Genomic DNA, 26,155 nt, shown 5'->3' on the forward strand with positions numbered 1-26,155 from the left:
AAACGTAAGTCACAGCTCGCTTCAGCGTAGCAGCTGTAGTGTCCGGGTTACCTAGCGTGGTTGCATTTGTTCCCTAATACTTACAAAGGCTCCCAAATGCAGAGTCACGCTGGGTTGCCTAGGGTGCCTGTCCACCTCCGGTTCTCCAGCTTCAAACCCGAAGAGGCTGACATACGACGCATTTTTCCTCTGCGGCTACACATACACTTCTCAGCAGCATCACCAGCAGGTTGAGTGGACAAATCGAAGAAAAACTTAAGCACGGATTACCTCTTGACCCTCTCTGTCCACGACATAGGTTCCCTATCACAGAACAAACCAGACAAACACACAAACATGATAAACAACTAATTTACCAACCACTCCCTTTCCATCCTAGTGGTGCAAAGACCGGCGTGGTTAAAGCAGGTTGGTTGTTTTCAAGAAGCTTTCAGCCCACTGCGAGGCTATCTTCCCGAGATGTGCTCTGCCCACGTGGGTCGCGCAAGCGCTAGTTACCAGGAGCCGGAGAAAGCGGGGAGCCAGGAGGTCCGCTGCCTCGCGGGGAATAAACAGGCACCTCTAGAAATAAGGCTCCGTAGCCAATGCGGCGCCCCGGCGTGCGGGATTGGCGGCCTCGGCCGTGACGTGGCCTGGGCGGGCCGAGTCGGTTTGCGACAGTGGCCGCGGGTCCCGGCCGTGGGAGCGGGCCGGGGACCCGCCGCGCAGCACGGTCTCGCCGCCCGCGCGGAAGGTCTCTCGCTCTTTCTCTTTCCCCGACGCCTGGCACCGCATCCCCGCGCCGGCGTGGACCGGGACCCGCGCTCCCCAGTGCGGCCAGGACTCCCGAGCGTGCGGGCGGCTGGAGACGCCGAGGTTTGGCCTGCGGGCGCGGGGCGGCTCCGGGAGGGTGGCCCAGCGGTGCGGGGCCGAGGCAGGATCCCCGTCTTCCGCCGCGAGAGCGCGCCGGCCCGGGGGTGCCGGCAACACCTGAGCGGGGATCCGAGCTGCTCGGCGCGGCCGCGACCTGATCCCGCAGCGCCGCGGGAGGGGCAGGCGGAGCGCTGGGCTCTGCCCCCGCAGCTTCATTCTGGCCGCGGGTGCGAGAGGGGCGGAGCGGTGCGGAGGGCTGGTAATGCCTTCTCCTGGGAAAACTTTTTCCCTGCCTTCGAGCGTGGAGGGATCCGTGCTCACCAGAACATTTAGAAAGCTCGGGAAATGGTCGTGTCCCAGAGCGGAGCGGCGAGGGCGGGGAAGCGGGGAGCCCCGGCCAAGCCGATTTGCATCGCGAGCTGCGGAGACAGCCGGGCGGCCCGGGGCGCTGAGATTGGGGGAAGCGGGAGCGGCCGGGCGGGGCGGCCACGAGGTGTTGTTTCCTTTCACTTCCTGCGGCAGCTGCTCACGATGAGGAGGGGAGAGAGGCTCGGGCGGAGCGGCCTCGTCCCGCGGGTCTGAGCGCCCACCCCCGCCGCCGGGACTCCGGCCTCCCTGGGCTTCGGCGATGAGCGCTCGGTGACCGGCGGCGCCGCGAGTCGTAGACCCGGGACTCCGGGAGGCAATGCTGGCTCGGCTTGGAGTGGCTCGGGGACAGTGAAGAAACCCTAAAATGGAGGACTTTTCCACCAGGACCTACGGCACAAGTGGCCTGGACAACAGACCTCTGTTCGGAGAGACCTCTGCCAAGGTGAGTGCGGCCCCGGACGCGGGGCTGAGCGGCGTGTCTGTCCAACCCCCCGCCCCGGGACCCAGAGCCCTGCGGGGTCCTTCTGCGGGCCCCTGGAGGGCACTTGCAGCAAGAAGCCCCTTCATCCCTCTCAGGATCCTCGTCTTGCCCCTCGGCTCCCTCTTTGGGACAGGGTTGGCCGAAAGCCTTTGAAGATTGAGGGTGGAGAAAAGTTCAGAAAGTTCTGGGCTGTTAGGGGCCCTAAACCGGAGTGCGGAAGCTCGCTCCCTGCCTCGCCTCCCAGCTGGGTGGTCAGGCTGTTTGCACATCCGCTGGTCCACCTGGCGTGCGGACTTTCAAGAGGCTTCTGAGGCTTCCGTAAGGGCCCAAGAGTGGTGCTTCTGATTTGTGTTTATCTAGAGCCCGTAAGGGTTTACTGCTGAGGCAGCCAAGCGGAGAAAAAGAGGAGAGGCATGAAATTAGTGTTCCTTTGATGGGGCTCCATTCCAGGAAGTGATCAAAGGGTCTCAGACCCATACACGCTCTAGTGCCTTATTTCAGGCTTTAAAAAAGTATAATGTCCTCTTACAAGCTTAATCCTGTGATGTCCTGGGTCAGTAATTGAAGGGAGCTCTTTTCCTGTCCCCAGCATTAACTTTCCGAGCTGTTTGGGCAAGATTAGCCTTTTTTTTTTTTTTTCCAGTTAGAAAGCGACATTGGTGATCTTTGACCCTTGGCAAAGTACTCTCAGTCTCTCTTAGAAAGTAGGGCGCATATGGAGTTCAGAGCTTCCTGGGTTTCTCCGCTCAGGTAGGGACCTCTTTACCAGAAAGGACAGAAAGCTTGTCCAGCTGACAACCTGGGGCATGACCCTGAATTTGGAAGCTTCCAGTCTGCCAGGAGACCACTGCTTTCTTTTTTTCTTTTTTTAACCTCCCTGTGGATTTTGCTTTCTCTTCTCAAAGTGTCTTTACAAGAAAATGTTTTAAGCTTGATATCTAGGAAGATGCTTCTTGTTTATTGTGTGGCTTTTGCATAATCCCAGAATCCAATAGATATTCCTATTTCTGCTAACATTGTTTTTCTTTTATTTTATTTTTGGCCGAATGGCTGGTGGGCTCTTATTTCCCTGACCAGGCGTTGAACCCAGGCGCTCTCTCATCACTGAGGAGTCAACCATAGGACTGCCATGGAATTCCCCTCTGCTAACAGTATTGTGGTAGGCCTGCGGGGGGAGGGGAGGGTCCAAGGAATCCAGGCAGATGGCAGAAACATGCAAGCACACGTGAGGCAGCTGGATCTGTGCTATGACCGGGCCTAGAGGGGGCATGTTAGGGGACAGGGGAGAAAGTGGTCCATTTGTGAAGCTTGGGAAGATCTTAGAGGATCGAATTCTCCATTCTGAGCGTTTGGTAGCCTTTAGCTTTCAGATATGAAGGCCCCTACATTGGGGGTTGACTAGAAGAAGATTTGGGGCCTGGAGGGTAGAGGCAGCTGACTGCTTGAAGGGATCACATTGGCCCATCCCCCCTTTTTTTAAAATATTTTTTTTGTTTAATTGGCTGTGCAGGGTCATATTCGAAGCTCACAGGATTCTTAGTTGGGGCATGTGGGATCCAGTTTCCCGACCAGGGATCAAACCTAGGTCTCTTGCATTGGGAGCAGAGTCTTAGTCACTGGACTACCCAGTGGCTGCCCAGCTGGCCTGAGAATGAAGAGGTTCAGTCCCTCCTCCACATACCTTGGTGCACAAGGGGTTGTGGGGTTCTGGTGATGCAGACCTCTGACCTCCTTTAGCCCCTTAATACTGATGTACAGGAATCTATAAGGGACTTATTGATTTATAGAGACACTTAGAAATATTGATGTTTTCTGACTCACTTGGGCCTAAGTAGTCAATGACTATAAGTTTCCCTATTGCCTATGATCCACTGCTCGCTTTGGCAGCACGTATACTAAAATTGCCTATGATCCATTTGAAATCTATCCAAGAATTTGACAATTCCAAATACATCTGTTTATCACAGATTTACTTAATCAAATAGTGTATACTCCCAGCATTACTTATCTAAAATCAGTTTTAGATCTCATAACAGTAGGATCAGCTACTAAGAAAAAAAATTAAGAACAATATATATTTCCAGATCTCTCAGAATTTCTCCTTTAGCTTCTTCTGTAGGGCTGACAAGGTGATTAGACATATGGAAATTAAACAGAATGGAGAAAGGAGAGAGACTTTGGTCTTAGGATAGGAAGAAACATCATGTTTCATATAAATTGTCGTATCTGAGGAAGAAGAGGCATCCGTCTTTAATGACGGCAAATGATTTATTTGGGACGTACACAGGATGGGCCCTCAGTAGTGAAAGGACAGGACATGTTACAGTGGGGCCATTCCCATGGAGGACAGTCACCGCCAGCTGGGTGGCTTCCTGGGGGCCTTGGGAAACTGTTGATGGCCGCTGTGTGAGTTTGCTCCCAGAGATTCCCTGGAAACTGGACACAACAGCCAATTCATTAATGAACTGTCGCCTTTGAGTGAAAAATCCAGAAAGGGGAAAGCCCACTTCCTGTCCTAGTCTGACAGATCTTCTGAGCTTTTAGTCCTCTTCATTGCCTTCTAATGACTGACCATAGATAGCCTCTCACTTTGAAGTCTAGAAAGGACCAGAGGTTGAGGTCCAGTCTCTAACTCTGTGGCCAAGATGACTGAAGCCCACAGAGCGGAGTCAGGAGGGAGGTGGTGTTTCCTGAGTGCCAGGCAGCGTGCCCTGCATCCAGCGTCGCCTTGTTTGATGCCCCAGTTCCTTTGTGTGATGGATGTTGTCACTCCTTTCGCAAGCAGGGAAGCTGAACTACAAAGCAGGCTATGTGTTCAGTCACGCAACTGGTTCTCCTTGGCGATGTGTTGTGAGTTGACTAGGACAGTGAATGTTGACTTTCGCAGTCTGGGTCACATGCTCCAGGAAGCACTGTGGGCATTCACGTACTTGGTCCTTTCACAGGAAATAGGTGTATATATATGCCCAAAGTCATGGAGTAAGTGAAAGATACCAGAGTCTGCCATAGAACAAGAAATACGCGACCCAGCAGGTCTGGAGCAGTGCCCGCATGGGCAGTCCCTAAAGGAACTTCTGTCTTTACATCCTGTTTTCAGTTACCAAACCCTGGATCTATTCAGTTGTTAGCATGATGTTTAGCAATAACTTTATAGCGAAATAGTTCTCTGTTGTTGCATAAATGTCTAGGGGATAACAGACAAAAGCCGAGATACTCATTCCTTGATACCTTTGGAATTTTATGTTGCTAGGTGGGCTCTCTTACCCACCCTGGTCTGAATATCCAGGTGTATTTCTCATCTGTTTTTATTTCATCCCCAGTTCTGGGATGCAGTACATCTCTTTCAGGGAAAAAAACAAATGTGGCGATATGATACGATAATATGATGTGGGTGAGGTTTCTGAGCATGTGCTGTTGATTAGCATTTTCTGAATTTTGAGCACTACCCCAATAGAAATATAAGGTGAAGCATGTATGAGATTTTAAGTGTTCTAATAGCCATATATTTAAAAAGTGTAAACAGATGCAGTTAATTTCAGTGATATACTTTATTTCCATACATCTAAAATACTGTCATTTCAGTACGTACTCAATATGAAAGGTGGAGAGATTTTTACATCCTTTTTTTGAACTAAGCCTTTGCAGTCCAGTGTGCATTTTCACTTAGAGCCCATCTCAGTTTGGAATAGCTGTGTTTCAGCTGCTCAGTAATCACACGGAGCTGGTACTTCAGTCTGCAGTTCTAAAGCAAGTGAATGTTTAGTCATGGTAGTTTCACAGTCCTGTTTGTGAAACATTTTTCTTTACTGCGGGACTTCTCAGAACCTTTAATGTGCTCATTTTCACTGAGAGTCTAGTTGGAGAAGGGCGATGGTACATCGTGCTCTTTTGGTGGCTGACCTCTTATCATTGGCACAATCATCGCCTTACTGGAGTCTTACCCTGCATGCCTCCACCCACAGCAGATTTGAACTGAGTGTCTACAGAACTCTCTTCAGGAAATGTCACTCTAGGAATCTGTTCCTTGCTTCTCCCTTCCTAGTATGAACTATACCCTGGAGGTATTTGTCCCTCTTTTGCCCACAGCTGCCTGTAAAAAGTTTCCTTTGGGCCATCTTTCTGTCTGGGTAATGAAATGCTTTGAGTTATCCTCAGGGCTTGTGCGTTGATGTTGATTTCTTGATTTGCTAGCTGGCTGCAGAATCATGTGAAATCAGTTTTAGCCAGTGGATGGGTGAAGCTGTGGGAACAAGGAGGATGGTTCTGTCTGGGGTGGAAGGTAAACCCGCCTTCCACAGCCAGTGCAGTGGGCCGGGGTGGGAGGCTGGCAGGGGGGAAGGGAAGGGTAAGCGAAAACGCACACTAGATTACAAAGGCTTAGTACCAAAAAAAGATGTAAAAATCTCTCCACTCTTCATATTGAGTATGCACTGAAATGACAGTATTTTAGATGTATGGAAATAAAGTATATTACTGAAATTAGCTGCATTCCCTCCATGGAATGCAGCAAAAGCCAGTTCCTGGACCAGCCTCTTCTGTTGGTTTTCACTAATAATAAATGATTCATCCTCTAAGAAGGGTGGTGACCATTCTATCCCTTTGTTTCTACTTGGATGTGATGTAAGAAGAGTGAGCGATACTGGAGGAAGGCGCCTACACTGGACTCATAATATGGAGGGGCTCTCCATGTAGCGAGCAAGTTAGTGGGTACTGAGGCTCAGGTCTTTAGTACCAAAGGCAAAAAGTTTCATGTTCTATTGCATATTCCTGAATCCTTACCTCCCCTCCTTGCAAAAGAAGTCAAAAAACAAAAAGTGAAAAACAGGTCTTTTGATGACCTGTAGTCAAATTCAGACAGTTCAGATTTGGAGCATTTGACTTTGCAAATAATTGTGTTAAGGTTAGAGTGCTACTTCTTGCCTTTTGCGGGGTGGGGGTGAGGGTTATTGCGTCCTTAAGGACAAAGCTGTGGTTGGCGGTATTGGGTCTGCCTGCTGTCCCTCCACCTGCCCAGAGCCCCAGGGCCTCTCAACTCTTGCCTTTTGACACAGCCTCCCTCCCGGTGATTCTCTGAGCATACCTGTCTCCTCTCCCTCAAAGTGGAGCTAGTCTCTCCAAGGATGGATCTGTTGTCCCTGTGGCTCTCACCCAGCCTGCCAAACCACTTTTAGTTGCCATTTCTTGTGCTAGAGAGATGGTTCCAGATGATAGATGCCAGGACTGGGAGGTTTCTGAGGGATGGGCTCAGGCGATTGTATGTTGAGAAAGCTCATCCAAGAATGCTGGTGCACAAGGAGGCTGACAGCCCTGGTCTTAACTCTGCTCTCTGATGCCCGGTCTGGGCTGGCCCCTCTCCTTGGGCCTCTTTCTGTGCATGGGCTGCCTTCCTGGTCTCTTTTACTTTCTGTAGCACACTCTCGTCCCCAAATACCTGCATCCTGGTTCGTCTGATTTCCCACCTTAGAGCTTTCCTTTCTGCCCAGCCTACATCCATGCTTCTCTCCTTTGAGCCTGGTGGTCAGAGATGCCTCCTGGTATTCTCTGCTTGTGCTGTGAGGGGTTCATATAGGTCTTGCCTTCCCGGCCAGAGTCTACACTCCTTGACGGTAGCAGCCAATTGCTTTATTTCTCCAGCCTTTTTAGCGCTTGGCACAATGCCTTACCTAGGTCTGGATTTTATGGGTTTTTTTTGTTGTTGTTGTTGAAGTTTAGTTGATGTGCAATATTATGTGAGTTGCAGGTATGCAATAGAAAGATTTACAATTTTTATTTTATTATTATTTTTTTAATTAACTTATTTATTTAGCTGTGTGAGGTCTTAGTTGCAGCACACAGGATCTAATTCTCTAATCAGGGTTGGAGCCCCGGCCCCCTGCATTGGGAGTGCAGAGTCTTAGCCACTGAACCACCAGGGAAGTCCTGAAATTTACAGTTTTAAAGGTTATATTCCATTTATAGTAATTGTAAAATATTTGCTATATTCCCCATGTTTTACAATATATCCCTTATTTTATACCTAATAGTTTGTACCTCTTCATCCCCTACTCCTGTCTGGCCCCTCTTTCCTTCCCTTTCCCCACTGGTAAATGCTAGTTTGTTCTCTGTGTCTATGTCTGCTTCTTGTTATGTTCTTGGGTATGTTAAGTTTTAAGTGAAGTGAGCATTTAGCATCACCAAAAAGTAACCTACTTTCTTGGGACCTCCTGAACCATCAGCAGAAGATGGGGTCTGGTGTTCAGAAACCTGGGGTGCTGGGTACCAACAGGCTCTTGTGCAGTTAAGGGCATCACTCTCTCCTCTCCTTGCTGAGCTTCAGCCAAGAGCCCATAAACATATTACAATACTGTGTAAAAACTTAAACTGAGGCCCGGTCTCTCAGAAGCTGGTGGTTTGCTATGTTTTTCTTTCCATAGATAAGGTTTTCACAGCTCAACAGACTGGATCTGCTAGTCTTTTTTTTCCCCCTTAGGTTCAGTCCATAGTTTGTGTGTAGGTATAATGACCATGGGGCCTCCCTGGTGCCTCAGTGGTGAAGATCCCACCTGCCAGTGCAGGAGACGCACAAGACATGGGTTTGATCCCTGGGCCTGGAAGGTCCCCTGCAGCAGGAAATGGCAACCCCTTACAGTATTCTTGCCTGGAAAATTCCATGGACGGAGGAGCCGGTCGGGCTCTAGTCTACCGGGTTGCAGAGAGTTGGACACGACATGACTGAGCACCCATAATGACCATATTTTTTGTGCTGCCATGGAGACACTTGGGTTGACACACTTAAGTGTCCCGGTGGGGATGATGGAATGCATTTGAAATTGGGCTGCTCTTGAAAGGGGGGCCAGGCTCTGGGACCCACTCAACTCACACTCATCTCTGAGGACCTAATCCCATTGGTGAATGACACCCCATTAGACGCGGTGGAAATAATACTGATAGCATGTCAACAGCCGTTTACTGACCCTTGTAAATGTCACGCTGTTCTAGGACTTTTCTGTAATATATCTGAATCTTTGTGGCATCCCCGCATGTTAGACTATTGTACAAATATGGAAACTTTGGCTTCAGTGTTCCATGACGTACCTGAGGTCATAGGCAGGCATGTGGCAGGAGAAAACACAGATAGTGGGTCTGTCATGATCATGACGTCCTCACCCTTGTTCTTGGTCTCCCAGTTCTTAAGGCAGGAGCACATAAAGACCTGGCACTTCCAGGACTTCCTTGGTGGTCCAGTGGTTTGGACTCCATGCTTCCAATTCTTGGGGGGGTGGAGTACAGGTTCCATCAGTGATCTGAGATATAAGATCCTGCCTGCTGTGTGGTGAGGCTAAAAAACAGAAGAAGAAGAAAAAAAGAAAAGGATCCAGCACTTCCTATGGTACCAGCGCTAGGGATCATTTTGTCCCCTAAACATGTGGAGTAGGTCTGTTTTCTATTTTTACTGTGATCTCATTTCCCTAAGTGATGCTTCAATGAAAATAATATATTTCAAGTGTGCCTCACAGTGAGGAGGAGAATCTGGCAGGAAGGGTATCACAGAAATATTCACAAGTGAAAGATGCTTCAGAATGTGAATCTGTGAAATAGGGGAGATGTTTCAAGGCGTCCATAATGTCTGCTTTCTCTGGAAGGGCCTGAGGCAGAAGTGGGCGTTCAGAGCTATAGGAGGCTGTGGAGGCCCTGGTGTGTTTGAGACGGCGCTCAGAGCAGGAGAGTTGGTGAGTGTGGGTGTGTGTGAGTCTCAAGCTTTCTTCACGTGCCTCTGCCCCTGGGGTTCTCTCTGAAGCCTGGGGACAGCAGCCCTGTGATCGGAGCTCCCCATTTCCCAGAGTTATCTGGGGAGTCTGACTGGTCCCTGGCTTCACCCCAGGGATGCTGGTTGCCTCTGGCCACAGCTTTGGGGGACCCTCCTGTCTCCTCAGGACCACGCAGCTCTGGGGGCTCCCAGGAGACCCACCAGCAGGGCCTGACTTTTCTTGCTTCCACCAAACCCAAACCTCCTCCCACATGTCAGGTCCTCTCAGCGTCTCTGTCCCTACGTGGCTGCCCCTGGGGCTTCTGACTGGGCCACTGCCACAGCTTTCCTGACAAGATGTTTTCCACTGCGACTTGGAAGAAGAAAAGGGAAGTCATTTCCGTGAATTGGCCTTTGGTTTCTGGTATCAGGACACTGAGCTGTGATGAGAAATGTAAACCTTTGCACACGGAATTGCAGGATGCGGCCCACGGGGCCTGAATCCCTCAGTCCCAGTTGACAGTGGGAGGAAGTGTGGGCTCCTGGTATATTTATTGTGTGGTGACTGGATTGCCTTTCTCCTCTCTCCCTCACAAGAAAAGATGATCGTCCTTCCGGGACCTGAGGATCCTGTGAGCTAGGAGGACTGACGTGGGGTGGAACCCTGTAGGGACCGAAGGCATAGAGTTCCGGGAAGCATGGAAGAGGGGATATTTATTCTACTGGGGGCATCAGGACAAAGGACTTTTGATTCTTAGGCCCAGGAATGTGAGTCAGATTTGACAGGAGGAGGTGACTGGGAATCCCAAGCCGGGTTGAAGGGTTGGGAGCAGGAAAATGCCAGAAAGGGGAGGGAACCTAGTGTTCCACTGTGAGCAGACTCTGGAAGTACACTTCTCTTCTGGAGGCTGGCAGTGGTCCAGTGTGCATGTGATGTACGCTTTGATTCAACACTTAGCTGTGTGCATACTGTGTCCCAGGGAGTGTGCTGTGTGCTACAGTGTATCTTTTCTTTTCTTTTCTGTTTAATTTTATTTTTTGCTGTACAGGGTCTTCGCTGTGGTGCACAGGCTTAGTAGTTGTGGCACGTGGGCTTAGTTGCCCTACAGCATGTGGGATCTTAGTTCCCTAACTGGGAATTGAATCTGCGTCCTCTGCACGGACAGGCAGCTTCTTAACCACTGGGCCACCAGGGAAGTCCCGAGAGTGTATCTTTTCTAATGGAGCATGTGTGTACTGCATAGAGGAGAGAAAGGCGCTATACAAGTCCTTATTCTTCCCTCTCCCCTCCTTATTCAGCTTCAGTCATCCTAGCCTTCTTTGTTTTCTTCCAGTTTCCAAGCTCACACCTGCCTCAGGGCCCTTGCAAGTGCTACATTGCCTTGTTTGCAGTACCCGTCTCCTAGATCCTCGGGTGTCTCGTTTCTTTTTCTTAAAAAGGTCCCTGCTCAAACAGGAGGATTCCTTGACCTTCTTTTTTAAAAATAGCCCCCCACCTCCACCTTGAGCACTCTTCACTTACCCTGTCTTAGTTCCTGACTTCCTCACACTTGGCATGTGAAAGGGGTGGAGAATGGCTGCTGAACATCAGAATGGAGAGCGGGGTGGACAGAAGCTTCTTCTGATGTTGGAGGAGCTGAGATCTGGGGGCCAGAGGTGGACTCCACCAGGGAGAGATTCAGCACAGAGAGTAGGATAGAGGTAACTAATAAGACCAGGGTTGACAGAGGAGCCAGCTGCCCCCCAGTCCTCTTCAGGCTGGAGGAATGGGGGGGAATCCTCTTTCTTGGGCATCTTTTATTTTATAAGGATCTCTGCTGATGGACAGGCTTCAAGAGTGAGATTGTAAACCTGAGATGAGGTGGAGCTTCAGTCTGCTTCCTGGAGAGAGACAGGGACAATCAACCCCAAAAGAAAGGCCATGAAAATACAGCGAAGGCCCAGCCGTGAACATGTGAACTTGTAGTAAACCAGTTAGTTTGTTCTTTCAGTTAATATTTGAATATCTCGTATGTGCTAGGAATATATAAAAGGGGAATGACCTGCATCCCGCCCACTGGTGTGGTTTCATTTTGTTTAGTTAAGAGGAACGTTGTCTCCACCCTGGGTGGTGGCAGCTCCCACAACCACATGGCTTGGCTTGGTCTGAGTTAGACAGAGCTCTCCCGCCTCAGGGTGGGCACTGGGTGGGCTCCCGCCTCTGGGCACGGAGGGGCACACGGTTTGGAGAAGGCACCATGGAGCTGGAAGTCAGCCACGGGTAGTGGCCCAGAGCCTGGCCGTGAGCAAGGGGGACGTGGCCCCCGGCCTCCCAGGCCTTACAGCGTGGAGGAGAAGACAGATGAGTGAACAGTTACAGGTAGGATTGTTGAAAGGCTCCACCGCAAGGCTTAGCCCCGGAGTCTGGAAGTGATTGGGGGGGGCTTGGGGGTGACTCAGGACTGGATTGTCAAAGCATCGAGAGCAGGGGGACTCTGGATGCTCAAACTGCTGATTGCATGGTCTGGTCAGGGCTTTGGTGACACAGATTGGGAGTGATCTAGTTAGTGGATGAAGATGAAGACTAGGCTCAGGGGCAGAGGAGGAGAGGGTTGGAGAAGAGGGATCTGGCAGAACAGGTGCGGAAATAATTGTGAAGAGGAAGGGAAGAAGGTGGCATGAGACTGCCAGGGACATGCCTCTTAAAAATAGAGGATGCTTTTGTCTGTCAGCTTCCCAGATGGCTCAGTGGTAAAGAATCCTCCTGCCAAGGCAGGAGACACAGGACACAGGCATTCAATCCCTGGGTCAGGAAGACCCACTGGAGGAGGAAATGGCAACCCATTCCAGTATTCTTGCCTGGAAATCCCATGGACAGAGGAGTCTGGCTGGCTACAGTCCACCGGGTCGCAAAGAGTCACACACTACTGAAGCGACTTAGGATGCATGCAGTCCCATTCATGAGGGCTCAGCCATCGTGACCCATGTCCCTCACAGAGGCCCCACCTCCTCCGGTTGTCACATTAGCCATTAGGACTTCAACCTGAGAATTTTAGGGGGACACAAACATTCAGAACATAGTAGAGGGTATTATTACTGAAATTGCCATCTCTCTCCAGCTTGGGAAGCAGGATGTGCCGTCCCGCCTCCTTCCTGGCCCAGTGAACCTGGGGGAGTATGTAGGTGGCACAGGCTCTGTTGGGTAGAGAGTTGAAAGGCAGAGGCTGCAGGGGAGATCAGGGCTCATGAGAACTTTCTGTGTCCAGGTTGGCTCCCATGGAACCGTGTCGGCGGGTGTGAGGGGTGAGGATGGAGCTGGAGCGCACTGGGGAGGGATGGGGTCTGTAGGGCTGCCTGTGGGGATGTCTGAGGAGGACTTGGGTGGAGTCGCAGAGAAAGGGGGATTCTTAGCCTTCCCCTACCTCCACCTGCTCCCTCCAGAGCATGTCAGGGAATGTTCTCCTGGCATTGTCCATCCAGGGTTTTCCTTTCCCTCACGGGGTTTTCTGTGGCTTCTGCCTGGGAGTGCGAGGGAGCATGGCATGCGGACCAGTTCCTGGGCAGGAGTTGCTGTCATGCCTCTGAAACTAGGGGTGGTGCTGCTCTGGCAGGAGATGAATGACCAGGCTTTTATCCTCAGGTTTAGGAAGCCTGGACCTGGAGGTGCCCGAGGCTCACTCCTGGCATTTCCATGGGGTCGCTGGCACCATGGAGGCAGTGTGAGGGCTCGGCCCCCCGAGCTGGGGAGAGCCTGACCTCGTGGGCTGCAGAGCCAGCCTGTGACTTCTGTGGCGCGGCTGTGTGTCTGTCCTACAGCAGTGACCGGAAGCTGGGGTTTCTGACAAGTCAGGCCCCACTGAGTGGCCTCTCCTGGTGAGAGGCTCTAAGGAAAATGCCATCAGCCACTTCTGTCGATGATTGTGTTCTTTAAGCATCATTCACAGGGCGCTGGCCGGCAGGGCGCCAGGCTACCTTCCCCATGGTTAATAAACTGCCAGTCCTAATGGAGGAGGCGACAGGCAATAAATACAGAAGGGTCACATGTGAACCGTGTGATCCGGGAGACCTGAGACAGGGACAGCTCCCATCCTGAGGGGTGCCCGAGGAAGCTGTCTGGATGGGAGTTACAGTGGAGGCGATGTTTGAGTTGAGCTGTGAAGGAAGAGCAGTTAAATTGGGCATGTGGCATTTCAGCCATCCCACTTCTTACCCCGCAGCTCACTCTTCTGGGGGCATTATGCCTTCAGCTATTTTTATGTGTCAATAAGAGAAATAATTATGTATGAAGTAGATGTGCTTTCTGCATCTGGGTGCCCCTGCAACAAACTCTCCTCAGACCCAGGAGAAGCTAGCCTCTTCTGGTCGTGCACTGTGCTTGCTGTCATCAATCTGAGAGCTTTGAAATCCACTTGACTTCTTTCTTGGCTGCTCGGAACCTTCGAGCTAACATTTGAACTCAGAAAGGTTTTCTTCAGTCAGATATATATATATATATATATATTTTTTTGGCTGTGCCACTTGACTTGTGGAATCTTAGATCCCCGACCAGGAATTGAACCTGGGCCCTTGGCAGTGAGAGCTCGTAGTCCTAACCACCCGACCACCAGGGACGTCCCATAGTCAGATTTTTTCCCTCATAAATCCTTTTACTCCTTCTTTCTACTCCCCAAATCCCTTTAGAAATTTTGCCTTTTTTATTGTTGTTCGAATGGGTTATGGTTTTGCTAAGACAGCACAAGCTTCAGGTCCTTTTTGGAATAAGGCAGAGCATAAATTACTGTGGCATTGGAAGCATGATTTTATCCGTCAGCATTCTGAGCAGGCTGTTGTGGGTTGCTTGAGGACAAAGGCCGGCTTTTGGTTATTTGGGATGTTCCCAGAACCTTTACCACCTGAGCACTTGAAGTGAATTTGGGGTTCTCTGTTTTGTATCAGGATGCTGCTTAATGACTGACCAAGGAATCTGGGGGGCTCCTGTGCCTTTTGATTGCTGAGGGATAGACCTCCTTCTCTGGCCCAGGTGCTGTCTAAGGCTGATGACCCAGAACCATAAATGGTTAACACTGGAAAGGACCAGATATCAGCCCAGTCCTCTCACTTGATAGACCCAAGTGGGTTAAGGGATCTTTTTGAAGCCATCTGGCTAGCCAGTGAGATGAGAACGTTCTTAGACCTTTTGAATTGCTTGTTAGCCTTGCATTTTGCAGAGAGCTTTGGGGAGGGGACTTTTGCCACTACCTGGCTGTATGACCTTGGGCAAATAGGTTTGATTGAACCCAGTTCCCACTGGTAAATGGAGAGAGCATATTCCTTACTGCTGCTCAGAGCTACCTTGTCTCACCCCAGGTACAGACGCTGTAGCCACAGCAGTCTTTCTCTCCTTCATTATTTTAAAGGAAGATGTGCCTCTTTTGGACTTGGGCTGCCGTCTCCACCTATGCAGCGGAAGCCCAGCTTCTTCCCTGTCATGACCTTTGTTCTCCCCGGGTCTCTATGGAGTCCCTTCATCCTGAGCTACGATGTAGAAGATACTTTTTCCCCAGCATTTATTGAGATAACTGAGATAATGTTTAAGTGAATAAATAAATGACTTAAGAGGGAATATGGGTTTCCCTGGTGGCTCAGTGGTAAAGAATCCGCTTGCCAATGCAGGACATGCAGGAGACGTGGGTTCAGTACCTGGCTTGGGAAGATCCCCTGGAGGAGGGCATGGTGACCGACTGCAGTATTTTTGTTGGGAGAATTCCTTCGGCAGAGGAGCCTGGTGGGCTACCGTCCTTAGGTCTGCAAAGAGTCTGACACGTCTGAGCGGCTAAGCACACGAGAGGTAATATATGCAGATACGCAGTTGTTGTTTAGTCAGTAAACTTAATCCGACTCTCTTGCGGCCCCAGAGACTGTAGTCTGCCAGGCTCCTCTGTCCATGGAATTCTCCAGGCAAGAATATTGGAGTGGGTTGCCACTTCCTTCTCCAAGGGACCTTCCTGACCCAGGGATCGAACCTGTCTCCTGCTTTGCAGGCAGATTCTCTACCACTGAGACACCAGAGAAGCCCAATATATGAAGAATCCCAGTCAAAACTATACCCTGTGTTTGTATCTTGTTATGGTTATGTGCTCATAAATTCACACATATGAGTTAAGACAGTCTCTTGGCCTATTGCTGAGTAGATACCTGAGGAACGGCTGTGCTGGGCTGTGATTGGTCGCTCAGTTGTGTCCGACTCTGCCCCTTGGACTGTAGCCTGCCCAGACTCCTCTGTCCATGGGGATTCTCTAGGCAAAATACTGCAGTAGTTGCCATGCCCTCCTCCAGGGGATCTTCCCAACCCACGGATTGAACCCAGCTCTCTGGCATTGCAGGCGGATTCTTTACTGTCTGAGCCATGAGGGAAGCCCTGAGGGGAAGGGAAGACAACCTGTCCTGTCATCTCCCTGGCACTGCAGGCGGATTCTTTACTGTCTGAGCCATGAGGGAAGCCCTGAGGGGAAGGGAAGACAACCTGTCCTGTCTTCTCCGTGGGTAAAGATCAGGGCTGATTCTGATCCTGCTGAGCTTTCTTGGGGAGTGAGAATAAGTAACAGTATAAAGTGTAAAGATCTGGTGGGGAGAATGGTTTTGTTAGATGGAAATACAGCAGTAATAAAACTGAGGAAGAAACAGAGCTAGTTTTTGTGAGGAACAGAGTAGCTGAGTTAATAGAAACTAGCTTTTGATATGGAGACAACCTGAATTTCAAGTCATTCCATAAACAGCAAATTTAAATGCAATATTCCCTTTTCTCCATGCACTCTGTTCTGACTTGGAACATATTAGCCCTAACACTGCCCTTTGAAATGCTAATTAAGGGCAATTTAATTATTCTCTATTGTTCTATCTTTGGAGACTGGGAGGGTGGGGGGAGCTGCTAAAGTTCTGAAAAATCATCTCTGGGCCTAGGGAGGGTCTCTACCCTAAGATTTGAATTTAGCAATGTTCTAAATGGTTTAGATTCTAAACTTTACAGCTGTGCACACAGATCGTGTGAGGCTCTTGTTAAAATGTAGATTCTGATTCAGTTGGTCTGGGGCAAGGCCTGAGATTCCACATTTCTTACAGGCTCTCATGTGAGACCAGTGCTGCAGGGCCAGAGCACTCTGCATAGCGAGAGTTTAGACTGAAGTGGGATGTCTTCCAAAGTTAACTCTGCTGTTTCTTTGGCCTGCATTCAAGGTTACTTCAATAGCCGAAGGCCTGAAGCCAAGACCTTGGCTTGGAGGAAGGAGACTGTGAGAAATAGTTGTGCTATATTTTAAATACTTTGTCCCATCTTGGGAGTCCTAGTTCAGTCAGTCGGTTGTGTCCAACTGCAGCACACCAGGTTTCCCTGTCCTTCACCATCTCCCAAGTTTGCTCAAACTCATGTCCACTGAGCCCCAGAGAGACTGGATTTTAATGACTGAATACCTGATATTCATGAAGATGAGTTGGGATTCTAGACAGTAGCTTGTCTAGAAGGCAAATAGGGAAGTCATCAATATTAGATGTATTTTCATGAATGACTGAAACCGGTTAGGCTTCTATGGTTAAGTTCACCAATCTAAAACAATCACTTATGAGGAAATCTTCATTCCTGAAAGATAAAACACTTTACTGTAGTACTGTTGTACTTTGCTAATAGGCTTGTTCTTTGCAACTTGCTATCTTTGTCTAGAAATTCCCTGGTGGCTCAGATGTAAAGAATCTGTCTGCCAATGCAGCAGACGTGGGTTGGATCCCTGGGTCGGGAAGATCCCCTGGAGAAGGGAATGGCAACCCACTCCAGTATTCTTGCCTGGAGAATCCCATGGATAGAGGAAACTGGCAGGCTATAGTCCATGAGGTCACAAAGTGTTGGACACAGCTGAGTGACTAATCAACAGTCTTTGTCTAGACCAGCAGTTACATGCTATGCTGCTGTTTCTGTGAAAAGCAGAAATGGAATCTACTCTGTTGCATTGAATCCTGTTTCCATTACTTGGTATTGAGATTTGGGGCAAGCTCTCAATTTTCCTGAGCTTGTTTCTCCACTTGTAAAATAGTCATGCTAGCCTTTCATCCTGGAATTTTTTAGAAGATACACAAAAGCTTCTGGCATAGTTGCCATCTGTTCACCATTAGACCCCCTCTTCTCCCTGTTTTGATCCTGGTTGGCAAACCTGCTGTACCGTTTGGAGAAGAGGGATTCTTGTTGGCTGCCTCTCACCTGAACCTCTTCAGTGGCTTCTTTCTGTTGGTAAAAGCTCTTGTGACATATGCAGACATTTAAGAATCCCTGGAGTTTATAAGGAGATGGGAGCAAATATTCTTTACTTCTTAGAATAGACCAGAGTTTAGTTGAAACTTTTTCATAAGGCAGAAACAGTGGGGTTCTCATAAATAGGTTGTCTATAAACACATTTTATGTTAACTGCACATGTGTCTTGTGCAGGACTAATAGTGATCAGCGCTTTATCCCTGGGTCACTTTCTTAAGGAGAGGTTCTAGTTTCACTCTTGCGTGTGCCGTGTGGTCTTCTCTAGCTGATAAGATCTGTTCCGAGTCCTCAGATTTGGTATTCAGTTGTTTCCTTTGTTCTGTGTGACATTTAAGTTGCAGTGGCCTTGGTGTGGGGTGTGAGGTCGGACACCCTGGAGAGAACACTTGGCTTTGCTCCTCTCGCCCTCCCAGCTTTGCCTGCCCTACTCTTCTTTGGCTTATCTTTAGAAGCAGACAACTCTGTGCAAGATCCTGTGCCCTTCCTATCGCTGAGCTTTTGTTTAGTGGCTGCCCGTATTCCGTATCCTGTTGATCTTAAAAGTGCTCAGACGTTACCAACACAGTCTTTAAAACTGATTCATTCAAGACTTCAGCTTTGACTTTTCCAAACTAAGATTACTTGATATTCTTATTGGCCATAAGGTAGTATTTCTTCATCAGGTCTTTAACCCTTGTCACTTCATTCTGTAAGGTCTCTAAGTGCTATCAACCTAGTATTCATATTATTACATACTATTTTTTTAATTGATTTTTTTACTTCTGCTCATTTTTATTTTTTCATTTATTTTTATTAGTTGGAGGCTAATTACTTTACAGTATTGTAGTGGTTTTTGTCATATATTGACATGAATCAGCCATGGATTTACATGTATTCCCCATCCCGATCCCCCCTCCCACCTCCCTCTCCACCCAATTCCTCTGGGTCTTCCCAGTGCATACTATTTTTATATATTACTTTACTTTTCATTCCTTTAACTGAAACCATCTAATCAGTCACCCTGATTTAGATATCCTGTTTCAAGTTGATTTTAACTTGCTGTCTGACTTTAGGCAAATAGTTTAACTGCACACACTAAACCAAAATTTACCTTAACCAGTAAAATGAGGATTGGATTAGATCAGTTTTTCAAAGCATTCTTTGGAGTTGGTTGGGGCAGGGATGGGTATAAGAGATCTCAATAGGTAGAAACCCCAGGCTCCTCATTCAGGTGATTCTTAAGATTAATGAACAAGGATACCATCTGTATCACAAACAGGTTGAAACTCATGATGGGAAGAGACATCACCTAAGTCTGGTTCCTGACTGTTTTCACCAAGGATCTGGGCTGGCCACCCCCATGCTCCTCTCCCTTTTGCTTCTGCTCATACTGTTCTCAGAAGCAAAAGTAGATTATTTGTAAGCCTCTGTTTCCCATCTTCAAAAGGCCCTCATGTAAAAATGCCATGTCCCTTTAAGAAACTTTCTCTAAGCAGCTGCCCAGCTTCCCCAAACCCGTCTTTACCTGGTGGCTCAGAACACTCTGCCTTTCTGAAGGCAGTTGTTTGTGTGAAGCTCAGAGGGGCAGGGTAGTGCTTTCTCCCTTCTCACTGTCTTGCATTGTCTTTCTAAAATGCCATGAGTTTATCATGTGGCTAAAAAAACCTCTCTCTTTTTCAGGATCGAATCATCAATTTAGTTGTTGGCAGCTTAACATCTTTATTGATCCTAGTAAGTATCTTTGTGCGTCAGCCAGGGTCTTAGCCAAAGTTTTGAAAACCTTAATACTGCAGTTCAATCAACTCTCCAAAAAAACCTTAAGGGGCTAGGACACGAGCATGGAATATTCCAATTGTAGTTAAAATAATGCTTTCAATCTTATTAACACTTGAATAAAACTGCATTTGGTATAAGTGGAGTAGCTAGTTGATTTCCTCTCTCACCCCCTGGGTTTGTCTAGGAAATTTGTAGTCTGTGAAGGGCTACTAGCAACTCCCCGCTGTATGTAACCCACAGCTCTGCTGGTATCTTTACATTTATTTTGTTCCTAAAGTACGTTCATTATCCTTTGGTTTTAAAAAATTATTTTAATTTCTCATTCTGTATACTAGAGCTTGGTGCTATCAAAATAAAACAAAGCCACATTTCCCAGTCTGAGAATGGCCTTTCTTTGGCACATTTTCAGTTAAATCTAAGAGAATTTTGGAGAAGTCTCTTTCTATGACTTCTTCATAAAAAGAATGGGTAACGTTATATTTAAGGTAGAAAGAGAACTTATAGGGTATTAGAAATCTATTTTTTAGTATTTTTCATGTTAAGCAAAAGCAGTTTTGGATATATATTTTTTTGCTGGTATACTCAAAATGACAAAAAGGTTAGAACTTTCCCCAGTATAGTCATTAATCCTGGGGAATGTTTAACTGCTTCCTAATCTTTGTTGATGAAGGTTTATTTTGAGGTTAGCTAGTTTTATTGCTTCATGGTGGTTTGTCTCCTTTCATAGAGGAGGAGGTTGGGAATATTAAGTGGAAGTACTAAAAGGAATAACACAATTGAAACGATTTTAAGTATTTTATTAAACATTAACATTCCAGAAGACAAACCTGGTGGTAGATAAGATGCCATTTCACCATTTGGAGCATTTTATAATGTTACTTTGCCTAGATGCCAGTCTAACCAAGTCTTGGAATTACTCCTGAGGCCTGACACACTTTCTTTTCATACAGGTAACGCTGATTAGTGCTTTCGTTTTCCCTCAACTACCTCCAAAACCATTGAATATATTTTTTGCTGTCTGCATCTCTTTGAGCAGTATCACTGCCTGCATACTTGTGAGTACTACTGAGAATTTAAATTCAGTATCCTTGAGGGCTGATGGTTGCAGTGCCTGGGACAGAATTCCCAGCCCTGGTAGAAATCTGTATGAAAAGGTGTCTCTAATAGACCACTTCTCTCCCCCAAAGGATGTCACAATTCTCATTGTTAAAGTCCCAGGGTGTTTTTTTTTTGAATTTGTCTCCTTTTCTCCTAAATCCCAAAGTTGTAACCTTGTAACCCTAAAAGGCAACTCTGTTCCCTTGATACAAAAAAAAAAAAAAAACCCAAACAACTTAGGTCACCAAAGATATGATGTAATTTAATTCATCTTCCTTCAAGGACTACATACAGAGCCCAACAGTCTTTGGGAAATGTTATTACTCCTCTAATAATTACAAAACTAGTCTATTTTAATTGAGTATTAGCTCCCCAAATGAAAGTAATTAACACCAAAACCTCTTGAGAAACCTAAAGCTACAGTTGTATCTTTTTCATAAGAATGTTCAGTTTTTATAATATGGTAAAGAAACAAAGACAGTAGCCAATCCTCACTTGGGTATCTGCCAAGTCATCATTAGTTGGCAGCTGTTTCATTTTCCTTGAGGAAAGGCAGAATCAAAACCCTTAAACATAATTGTTTTGACTCACATAGAGCTTAAATCATAAATAATAATGTGCTTCTCTGAGTTAAAGGGGACATTTCCCAGCTTCAAATTCACTGACTGTTATATTCCTTTGACCTGATGGAAGGAGTGGCCCCTCGGACTTTGAGAGCTTGGGGGAACAAAGCTCCTCTCCCACTCCCAGCCTAGAGCCAGAGTGGCTGACAGTGATCTGTAATAGTTTAAACTAGAGGTATGCATGTGTAAAGCTCTGGTTTTGTTGGCAATTTGAATCAGTTAAAGGAATTTACAAGTTGTCCTCCCTTCCAGTACTTAAAAAGTTGATAACTTTTACTCACATATAATTAAAATATCTCTAGAAGATAAATATATATTCTTGGATGACTCACCAAATGATTGGTGGACTCTTGGTTTAAACATTGACCAAAGTTAACTGAGAAAGCAGGAATAAAAGTATGATTTTGGATATAAACTCAGCTGGTACTACTTGAATTACAAAGAATAAAATTCTGGCTGCCTTAGCCTCATTTAGGGGGAAAAGTATATATGGATGGACTTGGTCACAGTGGAAAAGAATTAGTTGTATTTTAAATTTTTAATATTCAGTCCAATGCTATTACTTAAACTTCTATTTAATTCTTCTTCTTTTAGATCTACTGGTATCGACAAGGAGATTTAGAACCGAAATTTAGAAACCTTATTTACTATATCTTATTTTCTATCATCATGTTATGTATATGTGCGAATCTGTACTTCCATGATGTGGGAAAGTGAGGCTGCCAAGAGATACACTCACCAGGTCTCTTCAAAGCAATACACTTGGACTCGAACAAGAGCTGGAGAAGGTATGCTGAAGAGTCTCCTGCAAAACTCTGATACATGATTTTCATGTTAATTGTAAATCTAAATTCCCTCTTGCAGGGGAGACATATCCTATATCACTTTGCTTTTTCTTTAAGGAGCTGATGTTACACTTAAACATTACCCCTTAAAGCACAAGTCATTTTCACTTTTGAAATTTTTTATATAAAGTAATTGCATGGCGCAAGGCTATGTAACAAACAATCTTGCATTTTAAGACAAATATTCTTTTATTTCTGTTAAACTGAATATACAATTATTGTTCCCTAGGCAACCAACTTTTGCTTATAACTACAATTTCACGTTAACAAAACACAGACGGTGAAAAGACAACTTTGATTGTGTAGATCTAATTACAATAATAAATAAAATAATTTATACAAGTTTTTTTTTTTTTTTTTTTTAACTTTTTCTATAGGGGTCATATTCATTAAAGCCCTAGAGGCTAATTTTGGCTTAACCTTCTCTAGTATAGGAATGACTCTTGGTTTGTTTCCTTTCATTAAAGAAGCAAATTTTGTGTTTTTAAATTGCCTGAGAGGGAGAAGTTATATCAAACCCCCACCAGTTAATGCACTAGGTGAACGGCAAACTCTGATACTCTGCTATTTCCTGGGTAATTTACATAGCAAAACATGTAATAAAAGGTCATGGTACAGGATAGGCAGCTTAGTACTTCCTTTCCCATTCAGCTTTACTTCAAAGTGCTAACTGTAAACTGGTGACAGTGGGTTCTGAGGGATGAAAATGCTTAGCTTCTGGTGAATTGTTTTACCACTCTCATCCATATTCCCTTTAAAAAATAATTAAAAAAAAAAAAGAACCTGTAGTGAATTTTCTAAACCCTTTTAATACTCTTCTCATTACCCAGCCACATCAGCTCCCACTGCCAGCAATGGGTAAACCCAAATAACCCCCCCACAATCAGCTCAAGTCTCAAACTACTTAGAAGATGCCTCTGTGCAGGTCGCCACTGGGAAGCTCTAGAGCATGTTAATGTGACTTCTCTGAAATATAAACAGGCCTTCTTGAGGCCGGACAGAGTGCCATGTCTGAACTGTAGAGATGAATATTACTGCTTTTTAAACAGTAGTTAAGCTTTGGCGATTTTAAAATTCTCTCAGCTAAAGTGAATCAAATTCCCTGCTGACAAGAAACAGTAATCACTGGGATCTCTGCATTTAAGACCCTAGTGCTCCACTCAACTACACACTGTTGTAAGACTAGACCTCAGATGATATATTTAAAGAGGTAAAAAGTCATAGCAGCAACACTGTATGTGGCTTGAGCACTGCAGCTATTCAAAAGCCAGAGGAATGGTAAATTAAGCCTCTTGGGGGTTGCTCCTATTTCTTTGGAGATATAATGAACAGTGTGACTTTGCCTGAATGGCTTGTTTCTAAGAATTACCTAATGACAGTGTACCAAATCCTCAACATCTTTTGAGTCTTCTGAGACAGGACTGCCCAGAGATGATCCAATGATATTTGATTCTTCTCGATGATGCTGGAGTATGGGATCTGTAATGAGATAAGTTTCAAGTTGATCCTAAATGTGTATATATCGTCTAATCCACATCAAAGAATTTAAAATAAGTGTTCTTCTACCAAAGTGAAAATTTAACAAGACTCACTGCTTGATTTCCCCCTTAAGATTTATCAGGCACACGATGGAGTTACAGTACCTGTTAGTGTTGTCAAAGGCAAGACGGATTCAGTATCTATAACATCAGATGTCTGGATAAAGCCATGTGGTGAAGGAACAATAAGTATGGTTTCATCATCAATTGTTGTTTGATGAACTTGCTCTTCTATGGTAGGAGACCCTAAATCCTAAGTAATAACAATTAAAAAAAAAAAGATTGTCTCATATTCCTGGTTTCCCTTAAGTCCCCAAACACATTTAGGCTTGAAAGGACTTTGAAATATTATCCTAAAGTTAGAATATAAAGAAACCAAACTTAAGGTCTTAAAACAGACAAAAATAATAATAACCTCACACTCTGATGTTTTATATACTAGCAAAAAAAATAATTTAAAAGAGCCAGTTCAGTGACAGGTCCTGCTGTTTCACTGTGGGATGAGGTTCCTAAGCTGAACCACAAAGATTTGTTACAAACCACCCACAGGAAGATGGTTTCCACAAACATTTCTCAATCTATGGGGGTTGGCGAGGGAAAGGCTTCAGTGAGGAACTGTGGGAAGAGCACAGCCCTGCTGGATGAATGACACTTGTCAGAAGGAGGATTGCACATTGAGTGTGTGTCTAAAAGAAAATAGGAAAGAAAATAAATAAATAAAATAAAAGAAGGTAGGAAGGTTCTAAAGATATCTTTCCATAAACAATTTCTAGGCTTTTCCCAAACTGCAGGTTTGAGGCTTAAGGCTGTTTAAGTGCAACTTACCTCAGTAACATAAGCCCGGGCTAACGGGGAGGGTTCGTCCTCTTGTTTAAGGTGGGTGTCAGAGATTTCTTCTTCTGTTCTGACCATAATACTATTCATCAGTTCTGTGCTATTTTGGTCACTGAATTTGGATATATGAGCATCATTAAAAGACGGCTCTACTGTAATCTTAGGCTGATGAATTTCATCTGGGAAAGTGTCTGCTTCTAGGGCATCTGGAGGCTCAGGAAAATCAGATGAGTGAATATCACTATCCACTGTCAGTTCTGCTTGGGATATGGAAGAGGCGATGTCCTCTGTGGCAACTGTCTGAATGATGACTCTTGGTGCGTGACACTGCACTGTGACGTCACTTGTGTTCAACAAATGTTCTGGCTATAGAATGTTAATGAAAACAATCAGTGGCAAGATGAAAAAGTACATACCAGCCTAAAGTTATAGACAACAAATGACATTTACACGTGGTACCCTGGTGTCCCCTCCATGCCTCTCACCTCTGGATCTGCAGTGTTCTTACCATGTTCCTCTAGAATTCCTGTTTCTTGACCTACTGGGGCCTCTGTGCTCCTAAGAGCCCCTTGCCCCTAATGTACGTCCATCTCATGTACAGGAATGAGGGAGGTACCCCAGTGAAGGTGTAAACCATGCTCCTGGGACAACAGTGGTAGAAGAATAGTTTAAATCCACGGATTACAGTAGTACTGGCTCTTAATATTATGTAGCAATTAATTCTGGTCCCTAACAGGTCCTGAAGTCTTGGAGCTCAAAATTTACCTCCCCCCTCCCCCAAGGTATGAGTTCTATCTCTGGTGACACTTATCAGTTTAGTCAGTCTTTTCTACAGAAACTAGAAAAATCAAGGAATTTATGTAAGATGACATACAGATAAAGCATGGACAATGATCTGTTCAGGAGAAGCAGGAGCGGCAGCTGCCAGGGTGACTGTGGGACTCGCAGTCAGGGTGAGGGGAAGGCCTTGGCTTGAGCTTGTCTGAAGCAGGTAGGTGCCTGGAGTGCCAGTGGGCTGTAAATGGAAAGACTAAAGGAAAAAGAAAAATCTGGTTAACACAGGTGCATCATACCACTAAGTAAATAGACTCAGTGCTCACTACATCTAGTTTTACATCCAAAATGGGGACTTTACTGCTAGTCAAGTACAAATGTACTTGGTACCAATCATGAAGGTGCAAATAATAAAAAGCATAATATTCTGGACTATTTATGTGTTGTAAGTCATTTCACAGCCTGCAGGTTTAACAGAGAGGCAAGGCCTTGATCCTACTCTTCACGCCCTGTGTGTCTATGGTCTGGCTTCAGTTCAATCTCAGTCCAAGACACTGCCTCATAAACCACTGTTTCCAGCGCAGTAACCCAGCACACCCTCTTTTATCCTTTCTCTGTAGCACATAAAACCTAGCAGTCTCCCAGTTAAAAAGCTTCACATCTTTGAAAAGGTACTATGGCAGTGTTTACGTACTTGAATAGATTTTTTTCATGGTATAATTTTAGAAAATTTTTATGTTAGGAGAAGAGGTACAGAAATAGCAATTAGTCTTCTGCTGAAAGAAAAAAATCCTAATTGAAAACTGCTTAACTGATAGTATGTTTAGATGTTTTATGGAAGTGTAATAAAACTACTGAAACAGCAACACACGTTTCACAACCATATGCTTCTCCATAGTAATGTGAGTTTGGTTTACCCTAAAACTGAAGGAAGAGCATGTTCAGGTAGAGCTGGAGGTGAAGGTCGTATATCCTGGTCTCTAGTCCGACATGGTCTTGTGGACTT

At 46.1% G+C, this 26,155-nt stretch overlaps 2 protein-coding genes across 6 annotated transcripts in view; one reads left to right on the top strand and one right to left on the bottom strand.

Moving 5' to 3' along the window:
• The first annotated feature begins 649 nt into the window (after window positions 1–649).
• On the top strand, window positions 650–22,348 carry TMEM243 (transmembrane protein 243). The gene is made up of 5 exons (XM_065939897.1): window positions 650–855; window positions 1,375–1,663; window positions 19,342–19,392; window positions 20,388–20,492; window positions 21,753–22,348. The coding sequence occupies exons 2-5, from the start codon at window positions 1,586–1,588 to the stop codon at window positions 21,873–21,875; spliced, it is 357 nt and encodes a 118-aa protein (XP_065795969.1). The 5' UTR covers window positions 650–855; window positions 1,375–1,585; the 3' UTR covers window positions 21,876–22,348.
• The window catches only part of DMTF1 (cyclin D binding myb like transcription factor 1), a 45,642-nt gene continuing 41,662 nt past the window's right edge, over window positions 22,176–26,155 (bottom strand). For all 5 annotated transcript variants that reach the window (XM_065939895.1, XM_065939896.1, XM_065939892.1 and 2 more), the window contains 4 exons: window positions 25,250–25,405; window positions 24,367–24,741; window positions 23,647–23,794; window positions 22,176–23,482 (listed from right to left, as the gene is read on the bottom strand). In XM_065939895.1, the coding sequence (XP_065795967.1) occupies window positions 23,373–23,482; window positions 23,647–23,794; window positions 24,367–24,741; window positions 25,250–25,405 (789 nt within the window). In that variant the 3' untranslated portion in view covers window positions 22,176–23,372. The remainder of the gene's footprint in view (window positions 23,483–23,646; window positions 23,795–24,366; window positions 24,742–25,249; window positions 25,406–26,155) is intronic.

This window comes from Muntiacus reevesi, chromosome 6 (assembly GCF_963930625.1).
Source record: "Muntiacus reevesi chromosome 6, mMunRee1.1, whole genome shotgun sequence".
Taxonomy (NCBI): Eukaryota; Metazoa; Chordata; class Mammalia; order Artiodactyla; family Cervidae; genus Muntiacus; species Muntiacus reevesi.

Excerpts from the sequence above, each read along its gene's own strand:
- TMEM243 (XM_065939897.1), top strand. The coding sequence starts at position 1,586 with ATGGAGGACTTTTCCACCAGGACCTACGGCACAAGTGGCCTGGACAAC. Across the intron at positions 19,393-20,387 it reads TAACATCTTTATTGATCCTA|GTAACGCTGATTAGTGCTTT; the intron begins GTAAGTATCTTT and ends CTTTTCATACAG. Across the intron at positions 20,493-21,752 it reads GTATCACTGCCTGCATACTT|ATCTACTGGTATCGACAAGG; the intron begins GTGAGTACTACT and ends TTCTTCTTTTAG.